The sequence below is a fragment of the Pituophis catenifer genome, unplaced genomic scaffold, assembly GCF_029215685.1.
Source record: "Pituophis catenifer annectens isolate HBS135680 unplaced genomic scaffold, rPitCat1.0.hap2 SCAF_10, whole genome shotgun sequence".
Taxonomy (NCBI): Eukaryota; Metazoa; Chordata; class Lepidosauria; order Squamata; family Colubridae; genus Pituophis; species Pituophis catenifer.
Genome location: NW_027256890.1, coordinates 21716166 through 21741081, shown reverse-complemented (window position 1 = coordinate 21741081; position 24916 = coordinate 21716166). Strand labels below are relative to the sequence as shown.

General features: G+C 47.1%; 2 protein-coding genes and 1 long non-coding RNA gene across 3 annotated transcripts in view; 2 read left to right on the top strand and 1 right to left on the bottom strand.

Annotated features, from left to right (window-relative positions):
- Positions 1-9076, top strand: part of LOC139322139 (solute carrier family 22 member 6-A-like) — a 14443-nt gene extending 5367 nt beyond the window's left edge. The window contains exons 5-10 of the mRNA XM_070951118.1: positions 1229-1352; positions 2532-2647; positions 4959-5173; positions 6349-6457; positions 7361-7564; positions 8869-9076. Of these exons, the coding sequence (XP_070807219.1) occupies positions 1229-1352; positions 2532-2647; positions 4959-5173; positions 6349-6457; positions 7361-7564; positions 8869-9076 (976 nt within the window). The remainder of the gene's footprint in view (positions 1-1228; positions 1353-2531; positions 2648-4958; positions 5174-6348; positions 6458-7360; positions 7565-8868) is intronic.
- Positions 5035-24467, bottom strand: LOC139322141 (uncharacterized). The gene is made up of 3 exons (XR_011600828.1): positions 24402-24467; positions 23884-23952; positions 5035-5211 (listed from the first exon to the last, which is right to left on the bottom strand). It is a non-coding gene; the product is annotated as an uncharacterized lncRNA (long non-coding RNA).
- Positions 11573-23965, top strand: LOC139322140 (solute carrier family 22 member 6-A-like). Its single transcript, XM_070951119.1, has 10 exons — positions 11573-11977; positions 15600-15703; positions 16526-16680; positions 18675-18843; positions 19532-19655; positions 20410-20525; positions 20652-20866; positions 21708-21816; positions 22618-22821; positions 23857-23965. The coding sequence occupies exons 1-10, from the start codon at positions 11573-11575 to the stop codon at positions 23954-23956; spliced, it is 1701 nt and encodes a 566-aa protein (XP_070807220.1). The 3' UTR covers positions 23957-23965.
- Positions 24468-24916: the final 449 nt, after the last annotated feature.

Below are 24916 nucleotides of genomic sequence, written 5' to 3'. Positions count from 1 at the left end.
TTCCTCCCAACACAAATTCCTCAGTCCTATCGCAAACCTTGGTCCAATTAGGCAAACTGCCAAAGGCCTTTCTTGGCAAACGTTCAGAAGTCCCAGATACAAAAATAAATACAAGACGTAGACGATGAAGAAGACAAAGCTACCAATGCTGTTTTCCAGCAAAGCCCAAAAGCCGTTGCTGGTCAGTTTTAAGCCTTATGGGAGGGGCCAATCATCTCTTGGCCTTACTCCTGAGTCGTCCTCTTTGCTTGAGCTGCTCTTGCCTTCTGGCAGCTCTTCTCATGCGTGAATTAGGAACAGGCTCCTCCTGTTCCTCTGCCTCTCTGCTATCAGTCTCTGGAGGCTCTGGAGTCCGCACCTCACTCCCCGATGGCCCTGGCCCCATCTCTGCCTCTGACGCAAAGACCTCATCTGGGCCTTCCCCAGCCTCCAGGACCGGCCCATGTTCTTCCTCAGCCTCATCGCTGTCCGACTCCGCTGCCAGCTCCGCAGGCTGCTGGCGGATCACAACACAAAGGACTGGATGTGACTCAGATTTTCTCTATGGCTTGGCAGTAAGCTATGTCCCCAATATAGGTAGTCCTCGACTTACGACCACAACGACCCAGGAGCTTGGAGGGGAAAGCAGGACAGAATAAGAGAGGGTTGAGGAAAAAAAATCCATAGAATGAAAATTAGAAGGTGGAGATCCAGCATCCCCCGGAAGATGCTTCTCTTTACTAAATTTGCCGGCTTCCAATCCGTGACCAGGGGTGGGATTCAGCCGATCGGACTGGTTCGGGTAAAGGGGATGCTAATTTTACATCTGGTTTGCCGAACTGGTAGTTGCAAGGATTGGTTGGCCCCGCCCACCCCGCCCCTCCCAGGAGTCTGCACACAGCCCGTTTTGGATGCCAGGTAAGTGCAGGGCGCACACGGAGGCTCTGGGAGGGTGAAAAACGGGTGTCCCGGAAATCCAGAAACGGGCCCGTTTCAGTCCTCCAGAGCCCGGGAGAGGCCGTTTTCACCCTCCCGGAAACTCAAGAAAAGCCTCCGGAGTCAGGGGAGGGTGAAACCGCATCCCCCCCATGGTGCAGAAGGCCGACTAGACCACGCCCACCATGGCCACGCCCACCCAGCAACCAGGCAGAGAAATCCTTGCTAAAATTTTTGAATCCCACACCTGTCCATGACCCATTTCTGCCCGGCCCCTCTGTCTCCACTGCTCTTCCGTTTCTCTTTTGTGCAGGTGGTTCAGAGAGTCTGCCCGCTGGTATGGCACGGTGGGCAAACTCGATCGGGCGCTGAAAGAGCTACAGAAGGTTGCTCGGATGAACGGGAAAAAGGATGGCCAGGAGAAGCTCAGCCTGGAGGTATAAAATCTGAAAAGCAATGTGGTTGTGTTGTTTTTTTGGCAACCATGAGGGGAATGCCCTTCCTTCTTTCCTTCCTTCCTTCCTGTCTTTTTTCCTTTCCTCCTTTCCTTTCCTTTCTTCTTTCTCCTTTCCCCCTTCTCTTCTCTTCCCTTCTCCTCCATCTTTCCCTCCCTCCCTTCCTCCCCTCATTCTTAATAATTATGAACATATCTGATACTCCTTCTGCTATTTGCCTCATTACAACAACCCTGTGAAGTGGACTGGTCTGAGAGAGAGACTGGCCCATAGTCACGAGCTGACCTTCATGTCTAAGATGGGACTGGAATTCTCTGGTTTCTAGCTGATGCCTTCACCACTAGACACCAAACTGTCTCTTCATCTATCCATCCATCCATCCATCCATCCATCCATCCATCCATCCATTAATTCATCCATTAATCCATCCACCCGTTCATCCATCCATCCATGCATGCATGCATGCATCCATCCATCCATCAATCCATGCATCCATCTATCCATCCATTAATCCATCCATCCATTAATCCATCCATTAATCAACCATTAATCCATACATACATCCATTGATCCATCCATCCGTTAATCCATCCATCTGTCCATCCATCTGTCCATCTATCCATCCATTTATCCATCCATTAATCCATCTATCCTTCCATTAATCCATCAATCCATCAATCCATCCATCCATCCGTCCACCCATTAATCCATCCATCCATCCGTTAATCCAGCCATTAATCCATCCAGCCATTAATCCATTAATCCATTAATCCATCTATCCATCCATCGATCCATTAATCCATCCATCCATTAATCCATCTATCCATCCATCCATCCATTAATCCATCCATTAATCCATCCATCCATCCATTAATCCATCCGTCAGTCCGTCCGTCTATCCATCCATCCATTAATCCATCCATTAATCCCTCCCTCTCTCCCTCTCTCCTCTGGTATTTCAGCTCTAGAAAAAAAATTTACCATTCACACAGGCATCTGTGCTATAAACCGCTGTGCTATTCTCCATGCCAGAAGTTCCAAGCACCTGGAAATAGACAGCCGATCAAAATTTGCCCATCGATCATTTAATCTTTGCAAATTCCAGCAAGGAAACTTTGCGAGATCCAAAACAGCCATTTCTTTTTCGGCCTGTTTTCCCAGGTTTTGAAAGCCAGTCTCCAGACAGATCATTCCTCAGCCAACACCAAGTTCCCGGTGGCTGATTTGGTGCGAACGCCGTCCCTGCGCCGAGTCACTGTGTGCCTTTCCTTCGTCTGGTAAGAAAAGTGGAAGAAAGATGCCCCAAAAAAGAAATACTGTTGTGACCTAGGTTTCCTGAGTAGTCCCCAAAAACTTCTTTTATTGCAACAGCTGTGAATTACGTTCATTCACAGCTGAGTCCCAATTAGTTGCAAAAAGTCCTTCGGGATAATCACCCACCTTTATCTCCCTTGACACGCTGCCAAAGACCTACTTGGCAAAGCCAAACGGAGTCCAGAATCAAACAGAGATGCCGACTGGGAACAGAATTAACAACGTTGCTTTCCTGCAAAGAGCCCACGTGCCTTTGCTCCTCTTTTAAGCCTTATGGGAGGGGCCAATCATCTCCAGGCCTTACTCCCGAGTCGTCCCTTTTGCTTTAGCTGTTCTTGCCTTCTGGCAGCTCTGCGCATGCGCGCACTAGGAACGGGCTTCTCCTTTTCCTCTGCCTCTCTGATGTCTGGCTCTCAAGGCTCTGGAGTCAGCGCATAACTCCCAGATGGTCCTGGATCTCTGCCTCCAACGCAGTGCCCTCGTCCAAGCCTTCCCCAGACTCCAGGACTGGCCCATGTTCCTCCCAGCCTCCTCACTGTCCGATTCCGCTGCCAGCTCCGCAAGCTGCTGGTGGACCACAACAAAAGGATCAAAAGCAGACCAAAGGTTTAATTCTTCTTGGCTTCGTGAATATAGGTAATCCTCAACTTACGTCTGCAGTTGGGACCAGTATATCTGTTGCTAATCAAGGCAGTTGTTCAATGAGCATTGCCCAATTTTACTTTTTTTTTTTTTTGCCCCGGTTGTAAAGCGAATCACCACTATTGTTAAGTGAATCACACGGTCATTAACCGAATCTGGCTTCCCCTCTAGTCTTGCTGGGAAGGTCACAAATGGCAGTCAGGACGCTGCAACCATTGTACATACAAAAGACCCAAATTTTGATCCCATGATTGTCCGGATGCTACAAAGGTTGTAAGGGTGAAGATTGGTTGTAAGTTACTTTTTTCAGTGCTCTTTGAGAGGTCGCTAAATGAATGGTTGTAAGTCGAGGACAGCCTGTAAGAATTTCCACAGGGCTCCTTTCCTACAGGGAATTTCAAAAGCTGAATCTCTTTGCTCCAATTTCATGAGAAGAGGAGACATATTTTTCCCCACAACAACAACTCTGTGAGGTGGATTAGACTGGGAGAGAGGGGCTGGCCCAAAGCCACCCATGCATGGCTTGCATGTAGGACTAGAACTCACCATCTCCTGGTGATCGGCCCAAAGTCACCCAGTTGGCTTTCATGCCAAAGGCAGAACTAGAACTCACCATCTCCTAGTGCTCAGCCCAAAGCCACCCAGTTGGCTTTCATGCCAAAGGCAGGACTAGAATTCACAATCTCCCAGTGCTCAGTTCAAATCACCCAGTTGCATTTCATTCCTAGGCAGGATTAGAACTCACAATCTCCTAGTGCTCAGCCCAAAGTCACCCAGTTGGCTTTCATCCCTAGGCAGGACTAGAACTCACAATCTCCTAGTGCTAAGCCAAAAGTCACCCAGTTGGCTTTCATACCCAAGGCAGAACTAGAATTCACAATCTCCTAGTGCTCAGCCAAAAGCCACCCAGTTGACTTTCATGCCAAAGGCAGAACTAGAACTCACAATCTCCTTGTGCTCAGCCCAAAGTCACCCAGTTGGCTTTCATGCCAAAGGCAGAACTAGAACTCACAATCTCCTTGTGCTCAGCCAAAAGCCACCCAGTTGGCTTTCATGCCAAAGGCAGAACTAGAACTCACAATTTCCTTGTGCTCAGCCCAAAGTCATCCAGTTGGCTTTCATACCCAAGGCAGGACTAGAACTCACAATCTCCCAGTGCTCAGTTCAAATCACCCAGTTGCATTTCATCCCTAGGCAGGACTAGAACTCACAATCTCCCAGTGCTCAGTTCAAATCACCCAGTTGCATTTCATCCCTAGGCAGGACTAGAACTCACAATCTCCTAGTGCTCAGCCCAAAGTCACCCAGTTGGCTTTCATGCCAAAGGCAGAACTAGAACTCACAATCTCCTAGTGCTCAGCCAAAAGTCACTCAGTTGGCTTTCATACCCAAGGCAGGACTAGAACTCACAATCTCCCAGTGCTCAGTTCAAATCACCCAGTTGCATTTCATCCCTAGGCAGGACTAGAACTCACAATCTCCTAGTGCTCAGCCAAAAGTCACTCAGTTGGCTTTCATACCCAAGGCAGGACTAGAACTCACAATCTCCCAGTGTTCAGTTCAAAGTCACCCAGTTGGTTTTCATGGACCATAGACATTTTAATTTCTTTAATAATCCATTGGCCACTCCAGGTTCTCTACCAGCTTTGCCTATTATGGTCTGGCAATGGACCTGCAGAATTTTGGCGTCAGCGTCTACCTTATCCAGGTGATCTTCGGCGCAGTAGACATTCCGGCAAAGTTGGTGGCTTTCCTTGTGATCTGCTATTCCGGCCGTCGGACCGCTCAAGCGTTGAGCCTCATTTTAGCTGGCTTGTCCATCGCGGGGAACATCTTTGTATCTCATGGTAAGTTTTCAGGAATGGACTGACCGATAATTTTATTTCTGCAAAGCAAAATTATTTTGCAATTATCTTTCTTCTTGAACCCAACTCCCCTTATAAATATTAAGGATCTTTCCCGGAGGGATGGAAAAAGCACAATTTTCGCAGCACAATTCACACACAGCTTGTTAGCCTGAAATCTCAGTCTCAGTCATAAAATTACAAGATAACTCTGGCAAAAATATGAAGGCTGCAACACCCTTAAAGACCAGCAGAGGGCAGCTAAGGGACAGAGAAAACTGGGTTTTTTTGCTGCCATCTAGTGTCTGTCTATGCATTTGCACAACCAAAAACTGAAAGCTGTTAATATCAGGGGTGTCCAACCTTGGCAACTTTAAGACTTGCGGACTTCAACTCCCAGAATCCACAAATCTCAAAGTTGCCAAGGTTGGACACCCCAAGTTATTCCGCATTTCTTTCAAACTGCTGATTTATTTCCGCGAATGTGTATTATTCCATCGTTATGTAGTTGCGACGGTGATACGGGGCAGCTAACATAGGATTAAAAGTCAACATATTTTCTGGATCGGTGTCCAAATCAAGAAGACATCTTCTGGCTTTATGGGATGTGCTGACTGACCCATAGGACCAGGGATGGGCTGCTGGAGGTTCGGGAGAACCTCTAGCTAAGATTCTGTGCAGTTCGGAGAACCCCCAAATCCCACTCCTGGCTGGCCCCACCCTCCCCTCCCCTCCCAAGAGTCCCCACGTGGCCCGTTTTGGATGCAGGTAAGTGCAAGGCGTTCATGGAGGCTTGGGGAGGGTGAAAAACAGGCCTACTGGAAGTTCAGGAAGGCCTGAAACGAACCTGTTTCCGGAGAGCCTCCAGAGCCTGGGGAGGCCATTTTTGCCCTCCTAGAGGTTCGAGGAAAGTCTCTGGAGTCTGGGGAGGGCAAAAACGCACCCCTGCCGTGGTGCAGGACTAGGCCACACCCACTATGGTTCCGCCCACCTAGCAACCAGGCAGAAAACCCCTTGCTAAAATTTTTGAAGCCCACTCCTGCATAGGACCTTCCAAAGTAATATAATTAGGGTGCTGAACTAGAACTCGCCTCCTCCCAGTTTCTGATCCGGTACTTTCACCAATAAACCGAAAGTCACGTCACGGCCATACCCAGTGGTTTTCTCATCTTCTCTAGATATGCAGATTCTGAGGACTATCTTTGCTGTCTTTGGAAAAGGATGTCTAGGCGCATCTTTCAGCTGTGTCTTCCTATACACTGGAGAACTCTACCCTACAGTGATCAGGTACCACGCAACGATATTCTGGGATAATGTTAGAAACAGACCCCAAAGGTCTGTTTGCCTCTGAAAACACGGGAAGGTGACTTTTGTTGCAACATAACTGTGGAATTAAAGAGAGGGAAATCTCAGAATAACAGAATGCAGGAAGTCCTCAATTTATGACCACAACTGAGCCCAATAAAAAGTGAGACATTTGTTAAGGGAGTTTTGCGCCATTTTACGATTTTTCTTGCCACGTTAGTTAAGTGAATCACTCATCATCCTCATTTAATGACCCCATAATCCCTTGCAGGGTGGAGACTGGGCAACTGAATGGAGCAAGCAGAGTGTTTGAATGGCCGGATGCCTTTCCTGTTGCCAACGCGGAGTTTTGTTCAGCAGATACATTCTCATCGTGCCCAGAGAAAGAAATATCTGTCGCTACCTAGGATCAAACTCACAGCTTACTGATTGTGAGGTGACAGCTCTAGGCAACTGCACCACTCTGCTCAGTGAATCACTGCAGCTGTTAAATTACTAACATGGTTGTTAAGTGAATATGGCTTTCCCGCTTGACTTGGCTTGTCCAGAAGGTCGCAAAAGACGATGGACACTGTGACTCCTGGACACTGCAAGTGTCATAAGTGTGAGTCGGTTATCAAGCGTCCGAACGTAAATCATGAATGACCCTAGGGATGCTGCAAGGAAGGTCATGTGTGTCTCGCTTAATGACTGTTCCGCTTAGCAATGAATTTTCCAACTCTCTTTTATCGTGGTTTGTAAGTCTAGGACTAACTGTATGCTATAACTCCCAAGTGCTCAGGCCAGGTGCAAGGAATATCAGGAGTTATAGTTCTACCACGGAACTACAGTTGGTGAATGATGAGCTTAAGTAAAACTTAATTCTTCCCTCTGTTGCATGTTCAGGCAAACCGGGATGGGCTTTGGGAACACCATGGCACGTGTCGGGGGGATTGTGGCCCCTCTGGTGAGGATGACTAGCGAGTATTTTCCGTCCCTTCCCCTGGTCATCTATGCCACGGCCCCCATCATCTCCGGGATGGCCGCCTGTTTCCTGCCCGAGACTTTAAATGTACCGCTACCAGATACAATCGAAGACGTGGAAAGCAGGTTAGTTGCAACAGAACTTGCATAGTCCTTGTTTGTTTTTTGTTTAATTGCCATCTAGAAAATTCTTCCCAGATTAGGGTAGTGGGAGGGGAGGGGGAACCGGAAGGAACCGTTTTAGGAGACGGTCGGCAGCAAGGGAATCGAAAGCCATTTTTGAATCAATAAGCCAGGATCCATCAACTTTGGGCCCTTGATTTAGAGTTCAGTGTTTCTCAACTGTGGCAACTTTTCGCCTGCAGTTTCCTTGGCGAGATTTTTCAAAAAAGTGGTTTGCCATTGCCTCCTTTCTAGGGCTGAGAGCAAGGGCCTTGGTAGTACAGGGGTTTAAGGCACCCTGTTATTAAGCTTATTAAGACCAGCTGCCTGCAATTATTGCAGGGTTCGAATCTCGCCAAGGCTCAAGGTTGACTCAGCCTTCCATCCTTTCTAAGGTAGGTGAAATGAGGACCCAGTTTGTGGGAGCAATAAGCTGACTTTGTATAAATATACAAAAGGATGAAGGCTATTGCTGAGCACATTGTAAGCCACCCTGAGTCTTCGGAGAAGGGCGGCATATAAATCAAATTAAAAAAAAAAAAAAAAAGGACTGGCCCAGGGTAACCCAGCTGGCCTCGTGCCTAAGGCAAGGCTTTAAATCACCATCTCCTGGTGATTGGTCCCAAGTCACCCAGCCGGCTTTCATGACTAAGGTGGGACTAGAACTCACCACATCCTGGTGATTGGTCCAAAGTCACCTAGCTGACTTTCATGTCTAAGGTTAAACTAGAATTCACCATCTCCTGGTGATTGGTCCAAAGTCACCCAGCTGGCTTTCATGCCTAAGGCAGCACTAGAATTCACAATCTCCTGGTTTCCAGCCTAGTGTCTTCACCACCAGAACAACTAGACACAAGAACAGTTTTTTTTCCCAAACGCCATCACTCTGCTAAACAACTAATTCCCTCAACACTGTCAAACTAGTTACTAAGTCTGCATTACTATTGATCTTCTCATCGTTCCTATCACCCATCTCCTCCCATTTACGACTGTATGATTGTAATTTTGTTGCTTGCATCCTTACGATTTATATTGATATTGTTTCCTGATTATTTGTACCCTATGACTATCATTAAGTGTTGTACCTTATGATTCTTGACGAATGTATCTTTTCTTTTATGTACACCGAGAGCTTATGCACCAAAGACAAATTCCTTGTGTGTCCAATCACACTTGGCCAATAAAGAATTCTATTCTATTCTTTGCCAGCCTTAAACTGCCCCCTCTGCCTTTAAATGCTTCTTCCTCTTTTAATTGTCCTGTCTTAGGAACATGGAGGAAAAAAAGAGAGAAAAGGGCAGAAAAGACGAGGTTTGTCATCCAGGCGCAGTTCTCCTGGATATGAAAGAAATCAAAAAGACGGAAAAAGATGCTAGGCTACCGGAAAACCCGGAAAACAGAGACACGGGAAGAGTTGAAATGGAAGTTACTTCTGACATCCCCAAAGGAGCCATCACGATTTCCAATGCATTATGATCATGTTGTTAAACTCAGTAATAGCTCATTAAAAAAAACGTCTTGCTTTCTTGTAGCAATATCCAAGTGGAGGCATTTCCTAACTGGAAAATTCTAAATAGGGGTGCCAGCAACCAAGATTAACCCAGATTGGTTTCACACAGCCGGCTTTCATGACTATGGTGGAACTAGAACTCACCATCTCCTGGTGATTGGCCCAAAGTCACCCAGCCGGCTTTCATGCTTAAAGTGGGACTAGAACTCACCATCTCCTGGTGATTGGCCCAAAGTCACCCAGCCGGCTTTCATGCTTAAAGTGGGACTAGAACTCACCATCTCCTGGTGATTGGCCCAAAGTCACCCAGCCGGCTTTCATGCCTGAGGTTAAACTAGAATTCACCATCTCCTGGTGATTGGCCCAAAGTCACCCAGCCGGTTTTCATGCCTGAGGTTAAACTAGAACTCACCATCTCCTGGTGATTGGTCCAAAGTCACCCAGCCGGCTTTCATGCCTAAGGTTAAACTAGAATTCACCATCTCCTGGTGATTGGCCCAAAGTCACCCAGCCGGCTTTCATGCTTAAAGTGGGACTAGAACTCACCATCTCTTGGTGATTGGCATGAAAGCCAGGTGGGTGACTTTGGGCTAATCACTATGTTAGTTTCCATCCATTACTTCTTGTCCTGCCCGCGGTTGCTTTGGAATTACAGAATAACAGATTTGGAAGGGAGTCTATACCATCTCAGACAAACGGCTGTCCAATCTCTACTTAAAAACCTCCAGTGATGGAGCACTCACAACTTCTGGTGGCAAGCTGTTCCACTGATTTATTGTTGTGATTGTTGTCAGGAAATTTCTAGGAGAACTAAGGAGGCTTTGTTCCCTTTTGCCCAACTTTAGTTCTCCAGGCAGCTCCATTTAGGGCGCTGCAAAGGAGACAAAAATCTTTATTTTAATTGCTGGTTGCTAGTTACATTCGGACTTCGAAACTGTGTGTCTGTGTTGCAAATAACAAAACAAAACAAAAAAAAAAAAAAAAAACACCCCAAAAACAAGGTCTATTGAACTGCCTTCAATTCAAGGACTGATCTCGCCTTGCCAATTGGATTCAGAAAACTTCCTGGCTTGGAGAGTTGATTCCAACGGCTAGGAAATCCAGCCATCCCACCACCCGCCTCTCTCTCTTCTCCCAAGAAACAGGAACAACAACAAAAAAGAATATTGCATATTATCTTTTGTAGCTTCTCTATCAGGCAGATAAGGCAGATAAGGGGGGGGGGGGGAGGAAAAATCGCTGATGCCTTCTTAGGAAATTAGTTTAACCAAGATAATCTATATATCTGTCTATATCCACACAACTCGTTAATTGTTCACCAGCCACAGAAAAATCCAGTTTGAGCAAGAAGTAAAGAGACTTCTTTAAAAAAAAACACCTTCCCTGCCCCCCCACAAAAAGAGCTGTAACATCTAATTACCAAAATCTAGGTTCAAAAATTCCGTTTTTCCTTTCTGGGGGACGGAGATGTGTGTCCCCTCCCCATGACACCCCATCCCTGGAACCCAGCCAAAATTGTTTTGCAGTTTTAAAAGTCCCCCTTCTTCCATTGGGAAATAATTTAATGAAAATAAATTGTCTTCCTCCTCCCCACCCCCAGCCCCTTCGCTGGTTGACAACCACGTGGATTCCTTCCTTTGCAAAGAAGGGTGTGAACTCAGGACAAGGCCTCACAAAACAAAAAACAAATAAATAAAATAAAATAAATCACATTTCTCTTAGCCAAGGCAGCCTTGCCAGCTTTTCGTTCCGTTCTCCCACCTCCCCCCCTCCTCCTGCCTAATACTCACCCCCCATATACACACACGCACACACACTCTCTCTCTCTCTCACACACACACACACTTAGTGTCCTGCTCCCAATTTTTATGAATGACTGTGTTTTCCGCTCCGTTCCTTGCCTCTCTGGCTAATCCTTCCAAAAAAACCTTGGGACCTTGATTCCAGCGAGATTAGGTCTTGCGTAATCCCACCTACCCCAGGAGGGAAAACGGGGGGGCCTCCTCTGCAACAATCTTTTGCAAGCACCCCTCGAGATCATAGTTCACACCGAAGCATCCTCAAATAAAAAAAGAAAACACAGAAAGAAACAGATGGTTTTTGGAGAGGAAGGAGAAAGAGAAAAAAAAAAAAAAGATCGTCTCGGCTGGGGGTGCCCCCGGCTCAGATTTTGCAACCCCCAGGTTGCCACCATGGCCTCGGTGTTTTTAATTCCTCCGCCTGCCTTGGTCCCCTCCAGCAATGTTTTCACTGGCCGCCAAGCGGGCCTGGGAATAACTTTTTCAAGATGCTGAGCCCTGAATTCAAAAGAAGAAACTTGTTGTTGCCGTTTTCCTCCAGTGCCAGAGAAAAGCTGGATGGAGCTGGCATGATTTCCAGAGAATCTGGCGACGCCGCGACGCCGATGAATTCCTAACTGGAAATCCTCGTTCTTGGCCTTTCCAAAGCGCTGCCTTTCCGTCATGACGTTCGCCGAGCTTCTGGATCAAATCGGAGGCATGGGCCGCTTCCAGATCCTTCAAGTCACTTTGTTGGTGATCCCGATTTTATTAACAGCCAGCCATAATCTGCTCCAGAATTTTTCAGCCGGGATACCCGATCACTACTGCCGGGTCAGGCTGATGCATAACGGCACCGATGCCCATACCAACCGGACTCAAATGCCAACCGGTGAGGAAGACCCTCTCTGGGGGATTCCCAAAGATGCCAGCGGGCAACCCGAGAAATGCCTCCGTTTTGCGGCCGAGGGGCCCCCGCTCAATGTCAGCGCCGAAGTGGGTGGCAATGGCACAGGCACGCCGACCGAACCGTGCAAAGACGGATGGGTTTACGACCGAAGCATCTTCACTAACACCATCATTATGGAGGTCAGAGGGCAGAGGTAGTGGCGGTGGTGGGGTGGATTGGATTGGATCTGGCGATTGGGATCTGGATTTTGTTGAGGTTTTATAAGTCCAAATTTTGTACCCCTGGCGAAAAGCCAGGCTTCCAAAGTGTTGAGATATCAGCCAGGTGACAGACAGATCTTTGGTGGGGGTAGCTAAATTTTGGAAGGGGACACAGATTGCATTTTCAGAAATAAGTCTGCGTTTTGAACCTTTTTCAAAACTTCAGGACTTTTTTAATTTAATACATCAGTCATCCCTCCCACGTGACATCTTGGCGTTTTCTCTGTGACTTCATCTTCTTTTTGTTATTTCTTCTATCTTCATTTTCACCAAATCTATTGAAACATTTCTCCAAAAGTACAATATTCTATATATGTTTTTTTACATACCCTGTTTCTCCCAAAATAAGACACCCCCTGATAATAAGCCCAATCGGGCTTTTGAGCGCATGGCAATAAGGCCAAGCGCTTATTTCAGGGTTGAAAAAAAATATAAGACAGGGTCTTATTTTCGGAGAAACACGGTAGATAGATATAGATAATAGGGAGATAGGGAGGGAGGGAGGGAGGGAGAGAGGGAGAGGGAGAGGGAGAGAGGGAGAGGGAGAGGGAGAGGGAGAGGGAGAGGAGAGAGAGAGAGAGAGAGAGAGAGAGAGAGAGAGAGAGAGAGAGAGAGAGAGAGAGAGAGGGATAGATAGATACCCTGTTTCCCCCAAAATAAGATACTCCCTGATAATAAGCCCAATCGGGCTTTTGAGCACATGGCGATAAGGTCAAACGCTTATTTCAGGGTTCAAAAAAATATAAGACAGGCTCTTATTTTTGGGGAAACACGATAGCGATTAATTTACTCATCTGTATCTCTTTTCTAACCAATGGTAAAATCAATCCCATATCTTAAAGTATTCTGAATCCTCTCTTTCTTTAATCATCAGAGTTAATCTATTCATTTCTGCACAGTCTAAAAATTTTTTTTAATTACTTCTCCTTCCAAGGGTATTTTCTCAACCTTTTTCAGGACTTGATGGGTTAGGATGGGGTCCCCAAAATGTCCCACCCCCCCAGGGATGCAAAGGAAGCTTCCCCAATCCACAGATGGAGGCGACCTCAATTTTTGTGGGTATTACCCACTTATCCTGTTCTCTTTCTAGTCTGGGTAGGAACTGGGTATGTCTAGTTTAATGAGAAGAAGGACTAGGGGAGACATGAGAGCAGTCTTCCAATATCTCAGGGGTTGCCCCAAAGAAGAGGGAGTCAAGCTATCTTCCAAAACCCCTGAGGGCAGGAGAAGAAGCAATGGATGGAAACGAATCAAGGAGAGAAGCAACTTAGAACTAAGAAGAAATTTCCTGACAGTTAGAACAATTAATAAGTAGAAAAACTTGCCTGCAGAAGTTGTGAATGCTCCAACACTGGAAGTTTTAAAGAAGAGATTGGACGACCATTTGTCCAGAATGATATAGGGTTTCCTGCCTAAGCAGGGGGTTGGACTAGAAGACCTCCAAGGTCCCTTCCAACTCTGCTATTCTATTCTAGTCAGTTGAACAATTACAAAAAAAACAACACCACCCTATGTTTTTAATAGGCATTCAGTCTCAAGAACTAAGTGAGATGGGAATAGAATTCAGCTAACATTCTTAACTAGGATGCAAAAAGTGAGTTAGAAGATCGTGGGAAGGAGGAAGAGGAGAGATTCCACCAGCAAATCCAAAGAGGGTTTAAGATTTAACAGTAACAGTAACAGAGTTGGGACCTTGGAGGTCATCTAGTCCAACCCCCTGCTCACACGGGAGACCTGCACTAGGGATTCGAACTGCTGAACTGCCGACCTTACTGATCGACAAACTTGGCGTCTTAGCCACTGAGCCACCTGCTCAGATTAGTCCATTTAATCCTGAATAAATTATCCAGCCCTGGCACAGCTTGCCACCAGAAGTTGGGGCTGCTCCAATGCTGGAGCTTTTTAAGAAGAGGCTGGACAGCCGTTTATCTGAAATGGCACAGGGTTTCCTGCCTGAGTAAGGGGGTTGGACTAGATGACCTCTGAGGTCCCTTCTGTTATTCTGTTAAATGAAATTTTCTGCTCCTACCTGCCTATCTGTGTTGTGTTGTCGTGTCTCCCCCACACTTCCTATTGTTTAAATAAATTTATCTTTTTGTGTAGCTGTTTCCGCCCCCGTTGTTTCTACTTTGGACACATTGCCATTGTTGCAATAATGCCAGCAGTCCTTTGAAATATATTTATTAAATTTAGGCGACGCCCATGAGTGTCTCTTTGCAAAGTGACTGTGGCTGGGCAGCCTGCAAACAGCAGCAGTCGTTCACACAAGTGAATGCCCCTGAGGCTATATCTTGATTTTATTGGTCTCCAAAACTTTGGTGACTTTTTAAGACTGGTAGACTTCAACTCCCAGAATTCCTCAGCCAGCCAGCATGGATGCAAGGAGTGAGGTTAGATTAGAAGATCACGGGAATAGAATAATACCAGAGTTGGAAGGGACCTTGTAGGTCATCTAGTCCAACCCCCTGCCCAAGCAGGAGACCCTACACCATTTCCGACAGATGGGGAAGGAGGAAGAGGAGAAAGAGACTCTGCCAGTTAATCCAGAGGGGGCTTAGATTCAACCCTGAATGAATTACAGGCAGTCTTTGATTTACAAGAGGCTGAGGAATTCTGGGAGTTGAAGTCCACAAGTCTTTGAGCTGCCATGTTTGGAGAGCCATGGTCTAAAATGACCACAGAGCTGTCACTTAATGCTGGCTGGGGAATTCTGGGGCTTGAAGTCCACAAAATTTTGCCAAATTTTGGAAACCCCTGATTGATACCCTTGCCTTGAGCTCGGGAGTTCTAGCGTTCCCTTCCTCCCAGTTTCCCCTGGAACAACCACCCTGCGAGGGAGGGTTAGCAGTCCGCTAAAACAATAACACACAAATTGAACTTCAATTTGTTTTGCTCCTGGGGGTGTTTTTTTTATTATTTGCTTTTGTTTGCATGTTGCTCTTTGGGTTGACTTGCCTTTTTACTAGGTCGTTTTTTTTAAGTTGTTTAGGAGTCTAGTGGCCCACTTCAGTTTTGCAGCAATTCTCAGCCCCAAGAAGCTTACAATCAACAAATCTCTCTCTCCCCTCTTTTCCTCCCTCCCTCCCATCTCTTTCCCTCCCTCCCATCTCTTTCCCTCCCATCCTCCCTGTCTCGTCTATTTTTTCCCTCCCTTCTTTTCCTCCCTCCCGTCTTTCCCTCCCTCCTACTCCCTGTCTTTCTTTCCCTCTCCCTCCCTCCCTGTCTCTCGTCTCTTTCCCTCCCTCCGTCTTTCTTTCCCTCCCTCCCTCTCTCCGTGTCTGTCTCGTCTCTTTCCCTCCCTGCGTCTTTCTCTTCTTTCCCTCCCTCTTCTTTCCCTCTCCCTCCATCTGTCTCTTTCCGTCTCGTCTCTTTCTCTCCGTCTCTTTCCCTCCCTCCCTTTCTTTTCTTTCCCTCCCTCCGTCTCTGTCTCGTCTCTTTCCCTTCCTCCCTCTCCCCCTCTGTCTCTTCTCTCTTTCCCTCCTTTCCTCCCTCTGTCTTTCTTTCCCTCCCTCTTTCCTCTAACTGTTTTCCCTTCCACCAGTGGGACCTGGTTTGCAACCGGAAGACGCGGAGGCAGATGGCCCAGTCCATTTACATGGGAGGCGTCCTTGCTGGTGCTCTTATACTTGGGAGCTTAGCAGACAGGTGGGTGTTTAGAAGCAGAGCCATGCTTTGCGAAACGTGGGAATGCAACAATGATGGATTAGTATCCCACTTCTACCACCACTGCAGCCTCTCTAAATTTGTGGAAGTCACTCTCTCGGCCTCAGCCCTCTCCCCTGCCTCCCTGTGGGAGTAATTGTGGCCTCTCATAAAAGAGAAGGAGAAAGAGAAAAAAGGGAAAGGGAAAGAGGAAGAAAAAAGAGGAAGAAAAAAAGAAAGAATGGGAAGAAAAAAGGAAAAGGAAAAGAGAGAGAAAGAAAGAGAAAAAGAAAAAAGGAAAGGAAAAGGAAAAGGAAGGGAAGGGAAAAAGAGAAAGGGAAACGGAAACGGAAAAAAATAAAGGAAAAGGAAAGAGAAAGAAAGGGAAGGAGAAAAAGGAAAAGGAAAAGGAAAGAAAAAGGGAAAGAAAAAGAGAAAGAAAAAGAGAAAAAAGAAACAGAAAAGGGAAACAGAAGTCTATTTTCCAGGTTCTAAATAAGAAACTAGTCCTCATTGTGTGTTATTGGACAAAGGGCAGGAGATGCACAGGTAGACCTCGAGTAATGCTCACAATCGGGACCAGAATTTCCATTGGTAATAAAGGTGGTTGTTTAACTGAGTCGTGCCACAACTGTCGCAAGTGCGAGGACCAGGCCCCAAGTGACTTATTTCAGCGCCGTCGTAACTTCGAACGGTCGCTCAGCGAACGATGGCGAGCCGAGGGCTACAGATCTTGCTCATAAGATCAATACACTTATTATGACTGTAACCTCTGAAGGAAGGAAGAATTGTTCCCGTGGATTGACGCAGAATTCTGTGCCGCAGGTTCGGTCGCAAAGCAATCTTAACTTGGTCCTACCTCCAGTTGGCTGTTTCGGGGGTGTGCACGGCTTTTGCCCCCAATTACGCAGCCTACTGTGCCTTCCGGTTCCTGGTTGGCATGGCGCTCTCTGGCATTGTCCTCAACTGCATGTCTTTAGGTAAGATGGGAGGAAGTTGGTCAAACCTGGGCGGGGAGGGTTGGACTAGATGACCTACAAGGTCCCTTCCTTCCAACTCTGCTAATCTGTTAAACACCTGTTAAACAAAACTAGCTTGGAGGGGGTGGGGGAAGAGGTGAGCAGGATGGGAAAAACAAAAGATATTTATAGGATTCCAGAGTTTTAAAGGCCACTTTTAAAGTTTCCAGAGTTTGCATCCGGTTCCCAGTCACTTTTAAGATGGGTGGATTCCAGTTCCCAGAATTTCCCAGCCAGCCGTACATGGACTTCAACTCCCAGAATTCCCCAGCCAGCATGTTTTGAAATGTGTGGACTTCAATTCCCAGCATCCTGGCTGGGAAATTCTGGGAGTTGAAGTCCACACATCTCAAAGTACACTGGTGGAGGGATTCTGGGAGTTGAAGTCCATGCATCTCAAAACTTGCTGCCTAGGGAATTCTGGGAGTTGAAGTCCACACACCACAAAGTACACTGGCGGAGGGATTCTGGGAGTTGAAGTCCACGCATCTCAAAACTTGCTGCCTAGGGAATTCTAGGAGTTGAAGTCCACACACCACAAAGTACACTGGCGGAGGGATTCTGGGAGTTGAAGTCCACGCATCTCAAAACTTGCTGCCTAGGGAATTCTAGGAGTTGAAGTCCACACATCTCAAAGTACACTGGCGGAGGGATTCTAGAAGTCCACGCATCTCAAAACTTGCTGCCTAGGGAATTCTGGGAGTTGACGTCCACCCATCTTAAAGCATGCTGGCTGGGGAATTCTGGGAGTTGAAGTCCTCTTGAAGGTGCCAAGTTTGAGAAACACTGCTTTACCCACCCCAACTGATTTCCAAATTGATTGCCATCTTAACTTCCAACCCAATGCTCCTCTTCCTCCAGCATTAAACCTCTTTTCTCGGGTTCAGACAGTCGCAAGCAATAATGCCTTGCTCCATATCATGAAAAAAAAGACCTTTTTTTTAGTTATTACCGAATAATACAAAATAGCCAGGGAGTACAACAGCACCTCATGGTGTCCTTTCCCCAACTTTCAATTGGCAATCCAAGGTCCCATTAGGTTCTTCTTGCATCATTTCCCCTCCCTGTGTCTGAGGGATCGTGATCTCTCTCTCTCCACCGCCCCCCCCCAATTATTCCTGCATTCTCTGCAGATCATATGACCTGTTCTTCCCAGTGGGCTTTAATCAAATTAAGACTCAGGTATGGCAAACCGCAGAGATAAATATTTGGACAGGTCGAGACCACGCTGGGGACCAAACATTGCTCAAGGAGTCAGGAATGCACAAAATTGCAAGCCTGCAAAACAACCTTGGGCACTCCCCCTCTTCCTATTTGCTCCCGACAGTGGTCTGGTCAGGCCCAAATCCAACCGGTGGGGCTTTGCAACAACCAAAATTTCTACACTGGTGTGTGTGTGTGTGTGTGTGTGTGTGTGTGTGTGTGTGTGAAAGGCTACCCTGTCCATTCTGAGAATCAGGAACCAGCTGAATGGAGTAGAAAGTGTGTTTAGACTTGCACTGAAATATCACTTCCCTCCGCTTACACAAAAGAAAAAGGGGGACTTAGGGCAGTGCTGTCCTCAATCTTGGCAACTTTAACGCCATGTGGACGTCAACTCCCAGAATCCCTCCGCCAGCGTACTTTGAGATGTGTGGACTTCAACTCCCAGAATTCCCTAGCCAGCAAGTTTTGAAATGTTGTGCAGTGCAGTGGTTAGAGTGCAGAACTGCAGACTACTTCTGCGGATTGCCGGCTGACTGCAATTTGGCAGTTCGAATCTCACCAGGCTCAAGGTTTGTCTCAGCCTTCCATCCTTCCGAGGTGGGTAAAATGAGGACCCAGATTGTTGGGGGGCAAGAGGCTGACTCTGTAAACCGCTTAGAGAGAGCTGTAAAGCACTGTGAAGCGGTATATAAGTGCTATTGCTAAGCTAACAAGATTAATGCCCATGCTTTCTTCTTCCCTTGCATTAGTCCTGGAATGGGTGCCCACCAACATCCGTACCATTGCTGGCACACTGGTGGGCTATTCTGCCACCTTTGGGCAAATCATCCTTCCTGGTTTGGCTTACGCGCTTCCAGATTGGCGCCAGCTGCAATTCACGGCATCCATGCCGTTCTTCATTTTCTTCATATACTCGTGGTGAGCAGGTAGCATCTTTGCGGAGGCCATTCCTAAAAACTTTGTTAAATGAAACACTGCCGTTGTTAAGTTAGTAACCGAGTTGTAAAGTGAATCTGGCTTCCCCCACTGACTTGGCTTGTCAGAAGGTCGCAAAAGAGGATCACGGGGATGCTGCAACCGTTGTAAATATGAGTCAGTTACCAAGTGCCTGAATTTTGATCATTTGATTATGGGGATGCTGCAAACGGTCGTTAAGTGTCAAAAACAGTCACAAATCAGAGTTTGTTGTCATTTTGAACGGTTGTAAGTTGACAACTATCCGTATAATGTCTTATTCCTGGTCCCGGATTCAAATCTCACCTCCTGCCTCAAATTCACATTTTAGAGATTGGTTTCGCTCGTTTTCCGCTCCTGGTTCTGCGCCATTTTGAATAGTCCCGAAATGAACGGTTGAGCGGTCCCCCCAACTTTTTGACTTGGTGGGGAGGAGACGGGAACTGGGCCATGGAAGCGGCATGCCGACACGCAGCACACCTGTGCACATGCGCCAGCCCAATGCTAACATGGCCTGGTTTCGAATAGGCCACAGCTCAGTAGTGTGCCGCAGCCCAGGGTTCGGGGGACCCCTGATCTAAGTTTAAGCGTCCTGTTTGTGGTGGAAGAAGCTAGTCTTTCTGAAGTCATCAGACTGGGCTTTTGGACACAGGTGGTTTGCGGAATCGGCCCGGTGGCTGGTGCTGTCCGGCAAAGCAAACCAGGCGGTCGATGTATTGAAGAAGGTGGCTCAGCTGAACGGGAAGAAAGACGAAGGAGAGAAACTCAACACCGAGGTAATGAAGGGTAAAGGAAAGTCAGTGTAGGTAGGTTAGTGGGGGTTGATGGTTGAGGCGCTCATGGGAATCGTCCGTTCGTGTTTGATGGTGGGGAACTTTTGTCTTTTAGTAACGGGAGGCTTCTGATCTTCGGTTTGAAAGAAACCAGTCTGGGTCTTGACGATTTAGTCCGGAGTGCCCAATCTTGGCGACTTTTAAGACCTGTGAACTTCAACTCCCAGAATTCCCCAAAATGCTTGGAGGTTCATGGCCAGGCCGTAGTAAGCAAACCTGGTTGCAAACCTAAAACCAGGGAATAATTAAAGTCTCAGGGTCTGCCACCCTGTAGAAACAGCCAAGTTTCTAGACCTCATGGTTGCTCCGAGAGCAAGAAACCCAGGAATGCTGGCTGGGGAATTCTGGGAGTTGAAATCCATAGGTCTTAAAGTTTGCCAAGGTTGGACTGTCTTGGTTTAATCCGAGTGGTCCATTTGCTGAGTCGATCGCTCGGGTTTGAAAGCCAGCAGAGATTCCTCTTTGGTGGGATCTACTGAGGTTGACATTGTTTTCGAGAATCCCTGCTGAATTTCTCCTGGCAGATCTGGTTTCAGGTCCTTGTAGGAGGGGATAGCAGGGGCTGGTCCTTCGAAAGAAATCCAAAAAGTCAGTTCCGTTGGGCCAAATAAGATAGAACCTTGCGAGAAAACACCCCAAAACGCGGGAGAATCACTGCTTGTGGCACTCGTTTGTCCCCTTTGTTGTTGGGTGTTAGGTCTTGAAATCCAGCATGCAGAAGGAAATGACTTTGGCCCAGTCGTCTTACACCTTCGCCTCCTTGGCCCGGACACCTACGGTACGGCGGATCTCCTGCTGCATTTCCAGCGTGTGGTATGTTTCGGTGGGCACCCTTCCTTCCCTAACGATCTCGGAGCCGCCATGAGGACTAGAAACCTGAGTGTCGGACCTCTGCAAGATTCGGGCAGACCCCGAGACTGATTCATTCCCCCGTTTTAGGTTTGCAACCAGTTTCGCTTACTATGGCCTAGCGATGGACCTTCAGCATTTCGGCTTCAGCATCTACCTCATCCAGGTGGCCTTTGGTACCATTGATATCCCTGCCAAGCTGGGCTCGGCCATCGGCATGAGTTACATTGGAAGGAGGACCACACAAGCGTCGTCCGTCATCTTGGCCGGGCTGGCCATTTTGGTCAATATCTTGGTGCCCTCAGGTGAACCATCTGAAGTCATGCAGGTGCCAAGGGAAGCCATGTGTAGCGCCCCATGCCAAAAATTAATGTGACTGGAATGCCACCAGCTCAGAAACAAAGAACGGAGGTAGTCCTTGGGTTATGACGGCAAGCGGAAGTGGAATTTCCAAATATAAGCAGTGCAGTTATAAAACATTAGTTATGTATAGGTAGTCCTTGACTTATAACCATTCATTTAGTGACTATTCAAAGTTATAACGGCAGTTGCCAAGTCAAGATGGCAGCTGCAACCAAACCTTTTGTAAAACCTGGGAGGCGTTAGCAAAAGCTAACATAAAAAAAGGCACAAAAAAGATTTCAACAAGGGGGATATTTTGTTAAACTTAGATTAAGGCTTATCCTTAATCAGGTTATCCAACCTTGCCAACTTTAAGGCTTGTGGACTTCAATTCCCAAAATTCCCCAGCCAGCCATGCTGGGAGTTGAAGTCCACCCATCTGAAAGCAGGCTGGTTGGGGGATTCTGGGAGTTGAAGTCCACCCATCTGAAAGCAGGCTGGTTGGGGGATTCTGGGAGTTGAAGTCCACCCATCTGAAAGCAGGCTGGCTGGGAGATTCTGGGAGTTGAAGTCCACCTGTCTTAAAGCATGCTGGCTGGGGGATTCTGGTAGTTGAAGTCCACCAGTCTTAAAGTTATTAAGGTTGGACACACCTGCCCTAAAATTTTATTGCGGCTCCTACCTTCTAACGGAAGGAAAGGATCCCATGAATTTTGACAATATAGAATTCGTTTTAGCATGGAGTGTCTGAACATTCCTGTTTAAATTTTTTTTCTCTCCTCTGTTCTTCACCCCTGACTGAAGATTTACGGACACTGAGAACATTTTTGGCAGTGCTTGGCAAGGGGTGTCTCGCGTCTTCTTTCAACTGTCTGTACCTGTACACCGGAGAACTGTACCCCACGGTGATCAGGTATGTTGCCAATACCCCCAAGGCTCTTGAACCCGTGTCTGGTTTTCAAATCTTCATAATAGGGGTCCCCCCACCCACTCACCACCAACACTTTGACGTCTTGCTGTGGCATGATCCAAACAAGGAAATTATTCTCTCTTTGGGTCAAGGCTGCATTATCACCAATTACACAACCAATTTCGTTGTATATATGATGTGCAATGACAATAAAGGCTACGCTATATCACACACCTGGTGCAGAGAACCAGGAGTGGAAAATCAGCAAAATAAATCTCTAAAATTGTGAATTCGAGGCGGGTGGCGAGATCTGAATCCAGACCCAGGAATGAGAAGTTATACAGGTAGTTCTCGACTTATAACCAGAGTCGGGACCAGAATTTCCATCGCTGAGCAAGACAGTTGTTAAGGGAGCCGTGCCTGATTTAATGACCTTTTTTTGCCACCGTTGTTAAGCAAATCATTCAGTTGTTAAGCGAATCTGGCTTGCCCCACTGATTTTGGTTGTCGGAAGCCACCTGGGAAAGTCTCAAATGACAATCACGGGACATGGCACACATCATAAATATATGCTGATGACGTAAAAACTTGAGCTCAATCGTGGTCGTAAGTCGAGGACTACCTGTACCTGAATTTTGATCACGTGACTGTGGGGATGCTGCAACAGTCAATAAGGGGAGAACCCACAGCAAGCCAAGATCAAACATTCCTAAAATGCAGATAGGAGTGAAAATTCAGGCATTTGTTTTTCCTTTCATCATTTCGTGGATTGTGTCCTTCAAAGGCGGTTTGTTACTGTTGCAGACAAACCGGGATGGGGCTCGGAAGCACCCTGGCCCGCGTGGGTGGCATTGTGGCACCCATGATCAAAATGACGGGTGAACATTGTTCCTATCTTCCATCGCTCATCTACGGGATGGCCCCCATCCTCTCCGGCATTGCCGCCGTCTTCCTGCCAGAGACTCTCAACGTGCCGCTTCCTGATACTATAGACGAGGTGGAAGGGAGGTGAGTTTCTTGCACGCTTGGGAAAGCGAGTGCGACAATGCTGATAGGACTTGGTGGGGGGAAGGTGTTGGACTGGGGTCCAGGTTCGAGTCCTCCTCTTGAGCCATAGAAGCTCATTGGCTAATTCTGGGCAGTTCCTGCCCGCTCAGCCAGGCTGGTGCAATGAGGTAGATGCCAGACCAGGAATGGGGAGACCCGGTTTTCTCAAACTTGACCACTTGGACTTCAACTCCCAGAATCCTTAGGCTGGTTGGAGAATTCTGGGAGTTATTTAATATATTTTATTTGTATCCCACCTTTATTTTTATGAAGAACTCAAGGCAGTGGACATGTCCAACATGGCTTCTTCCTCCTATTTTCCCCACAACCACCCTGTGCGGTGGGTTGGGCTGAGAGAACATACTGTGTTTCCCCCCCAACAAAGACCGGGTCTTTGTTGGGGGGGAATTTTTAATTTTTGCTCCAAAAAAACACATTAGGGCTTATTTTCTGGTTAGGTCTTATTTTGGGGGTAAATACGGTACTAAATGCATCCACTGGCTGACAATCTTAACGGGCTTATTTTGGGGGTAGGGCTTATATTACAAGCAACCTGAAATATCATGCTACTCCTTATTTTCCGGTTGGGTCTTATTTTCAGGGAAACAGGGTAGCTGGCCCAGAGTTAACCAGCTGGCTTTAATGTCTAAGGTGGAACTAAAACTCACTTTAATGTCTAAGGTGGGACTAGAACTCCTGGTCACTGGCCCAAAGTCACCCAGCCAACTTTCATGTCTAAAATGAGACTAGAACTTACAGTCTCCTCGTGACTGGCCCAAAGTCACCCAGCCAGCATTCATGCCTAAGGCAGGATTAGAACTCACCGTCTCCTGCTTTCTAGCATGGTGCCTTGGCCATTGGACCAAACTGGCTCCCCGAATCGAAGTCCATCCAACTTAAAGCACGCTCGCTGGGGAATTCTGGGAGAGCAAACCCTCCACCACCACCAACTTAAAGCATCTCCTGCAATTTTCTGCTTGTTTTTAAATATTCTAGAATAACGCCAGAACGACAGTCCCTTACCGTTCAGAGTCAAGAACCAGTTTTGCTCCAGAAATTGGACCAAGGGAGAACCCTGGATGGTGAAATTTGCTAAAATGGGGAAAACGAGGAATTGGAAATTACTGCAAGTTCATTAGATGTCTTTAATTGTCTTTTTTTTGGGGGGTGGGGTGGGGGCTTTGGGCGGGAGGTGTGATTTCCAGATTTTAAAAAAAAATCAACCAAATAGATAAGAATTGATGAAAATTGTAGTCATGCCTCTCTGATATTTTGACGACTGGACTAAGTCCCATCTCTAAGATGCGCTAATATGCAAGTAGTCCTCAACATACAACCATTCATTTAGTGACATTTCAAAGTTACACAGGCGTTTCTTGACTTAACAAAGGGGGACTCATTCATACGAAAACATGATTTTAGAATTCTAAACGCACCCGTTATGTGATCACCTTTTGCGATCACCTTATTGAAGTCAATGGGGAAGCCCGATTCACTTAACAACCAGGTTAAGAAAAGACATAAAACGGGGCAAAACTCACTTAACGAACGTCTCACTTAGCAGAAATTCTGGGCTCGGCTGTGGTCTTAAGTCGAGGATTACCTGTAACATTTTTTTTAAAAAAAGTGAAAATATCAAGCTTGCCCAAGTTTTTGCAATCAATATTGGAATAATGCATGTCCTAAATATGACTCTTAAACACCGCCCCCCCCACCCCCCACCCCAGTCTTGCCAATCTGTCTGGTTTGGCCAGCTTTAAAAAATCTAGACCAGTGATGGCAACCTTTTTGCCATCACGTGCCAAAAGCAGAAGGAGCGCAGGGGGTCACGCACGTGCGTGGCCACACCCATAATCCAATGCGCCCCGCCTCCCCAATGCATGTGCGCATGAAACCCCCCCCCCGTACTCCCCCCCACTTTTGGCACACGATGGCACATTGGGCCCGGTAGGCCCGTTTTTTCGCCCTCCCCCAGGCTCCAGAGGCTTTTCTGGAGCCTGTGGAGGGCGGAAAACAGCCTCCCTCCCCCCCCCCGAGGCCCTCCAGAGGCTGGAAA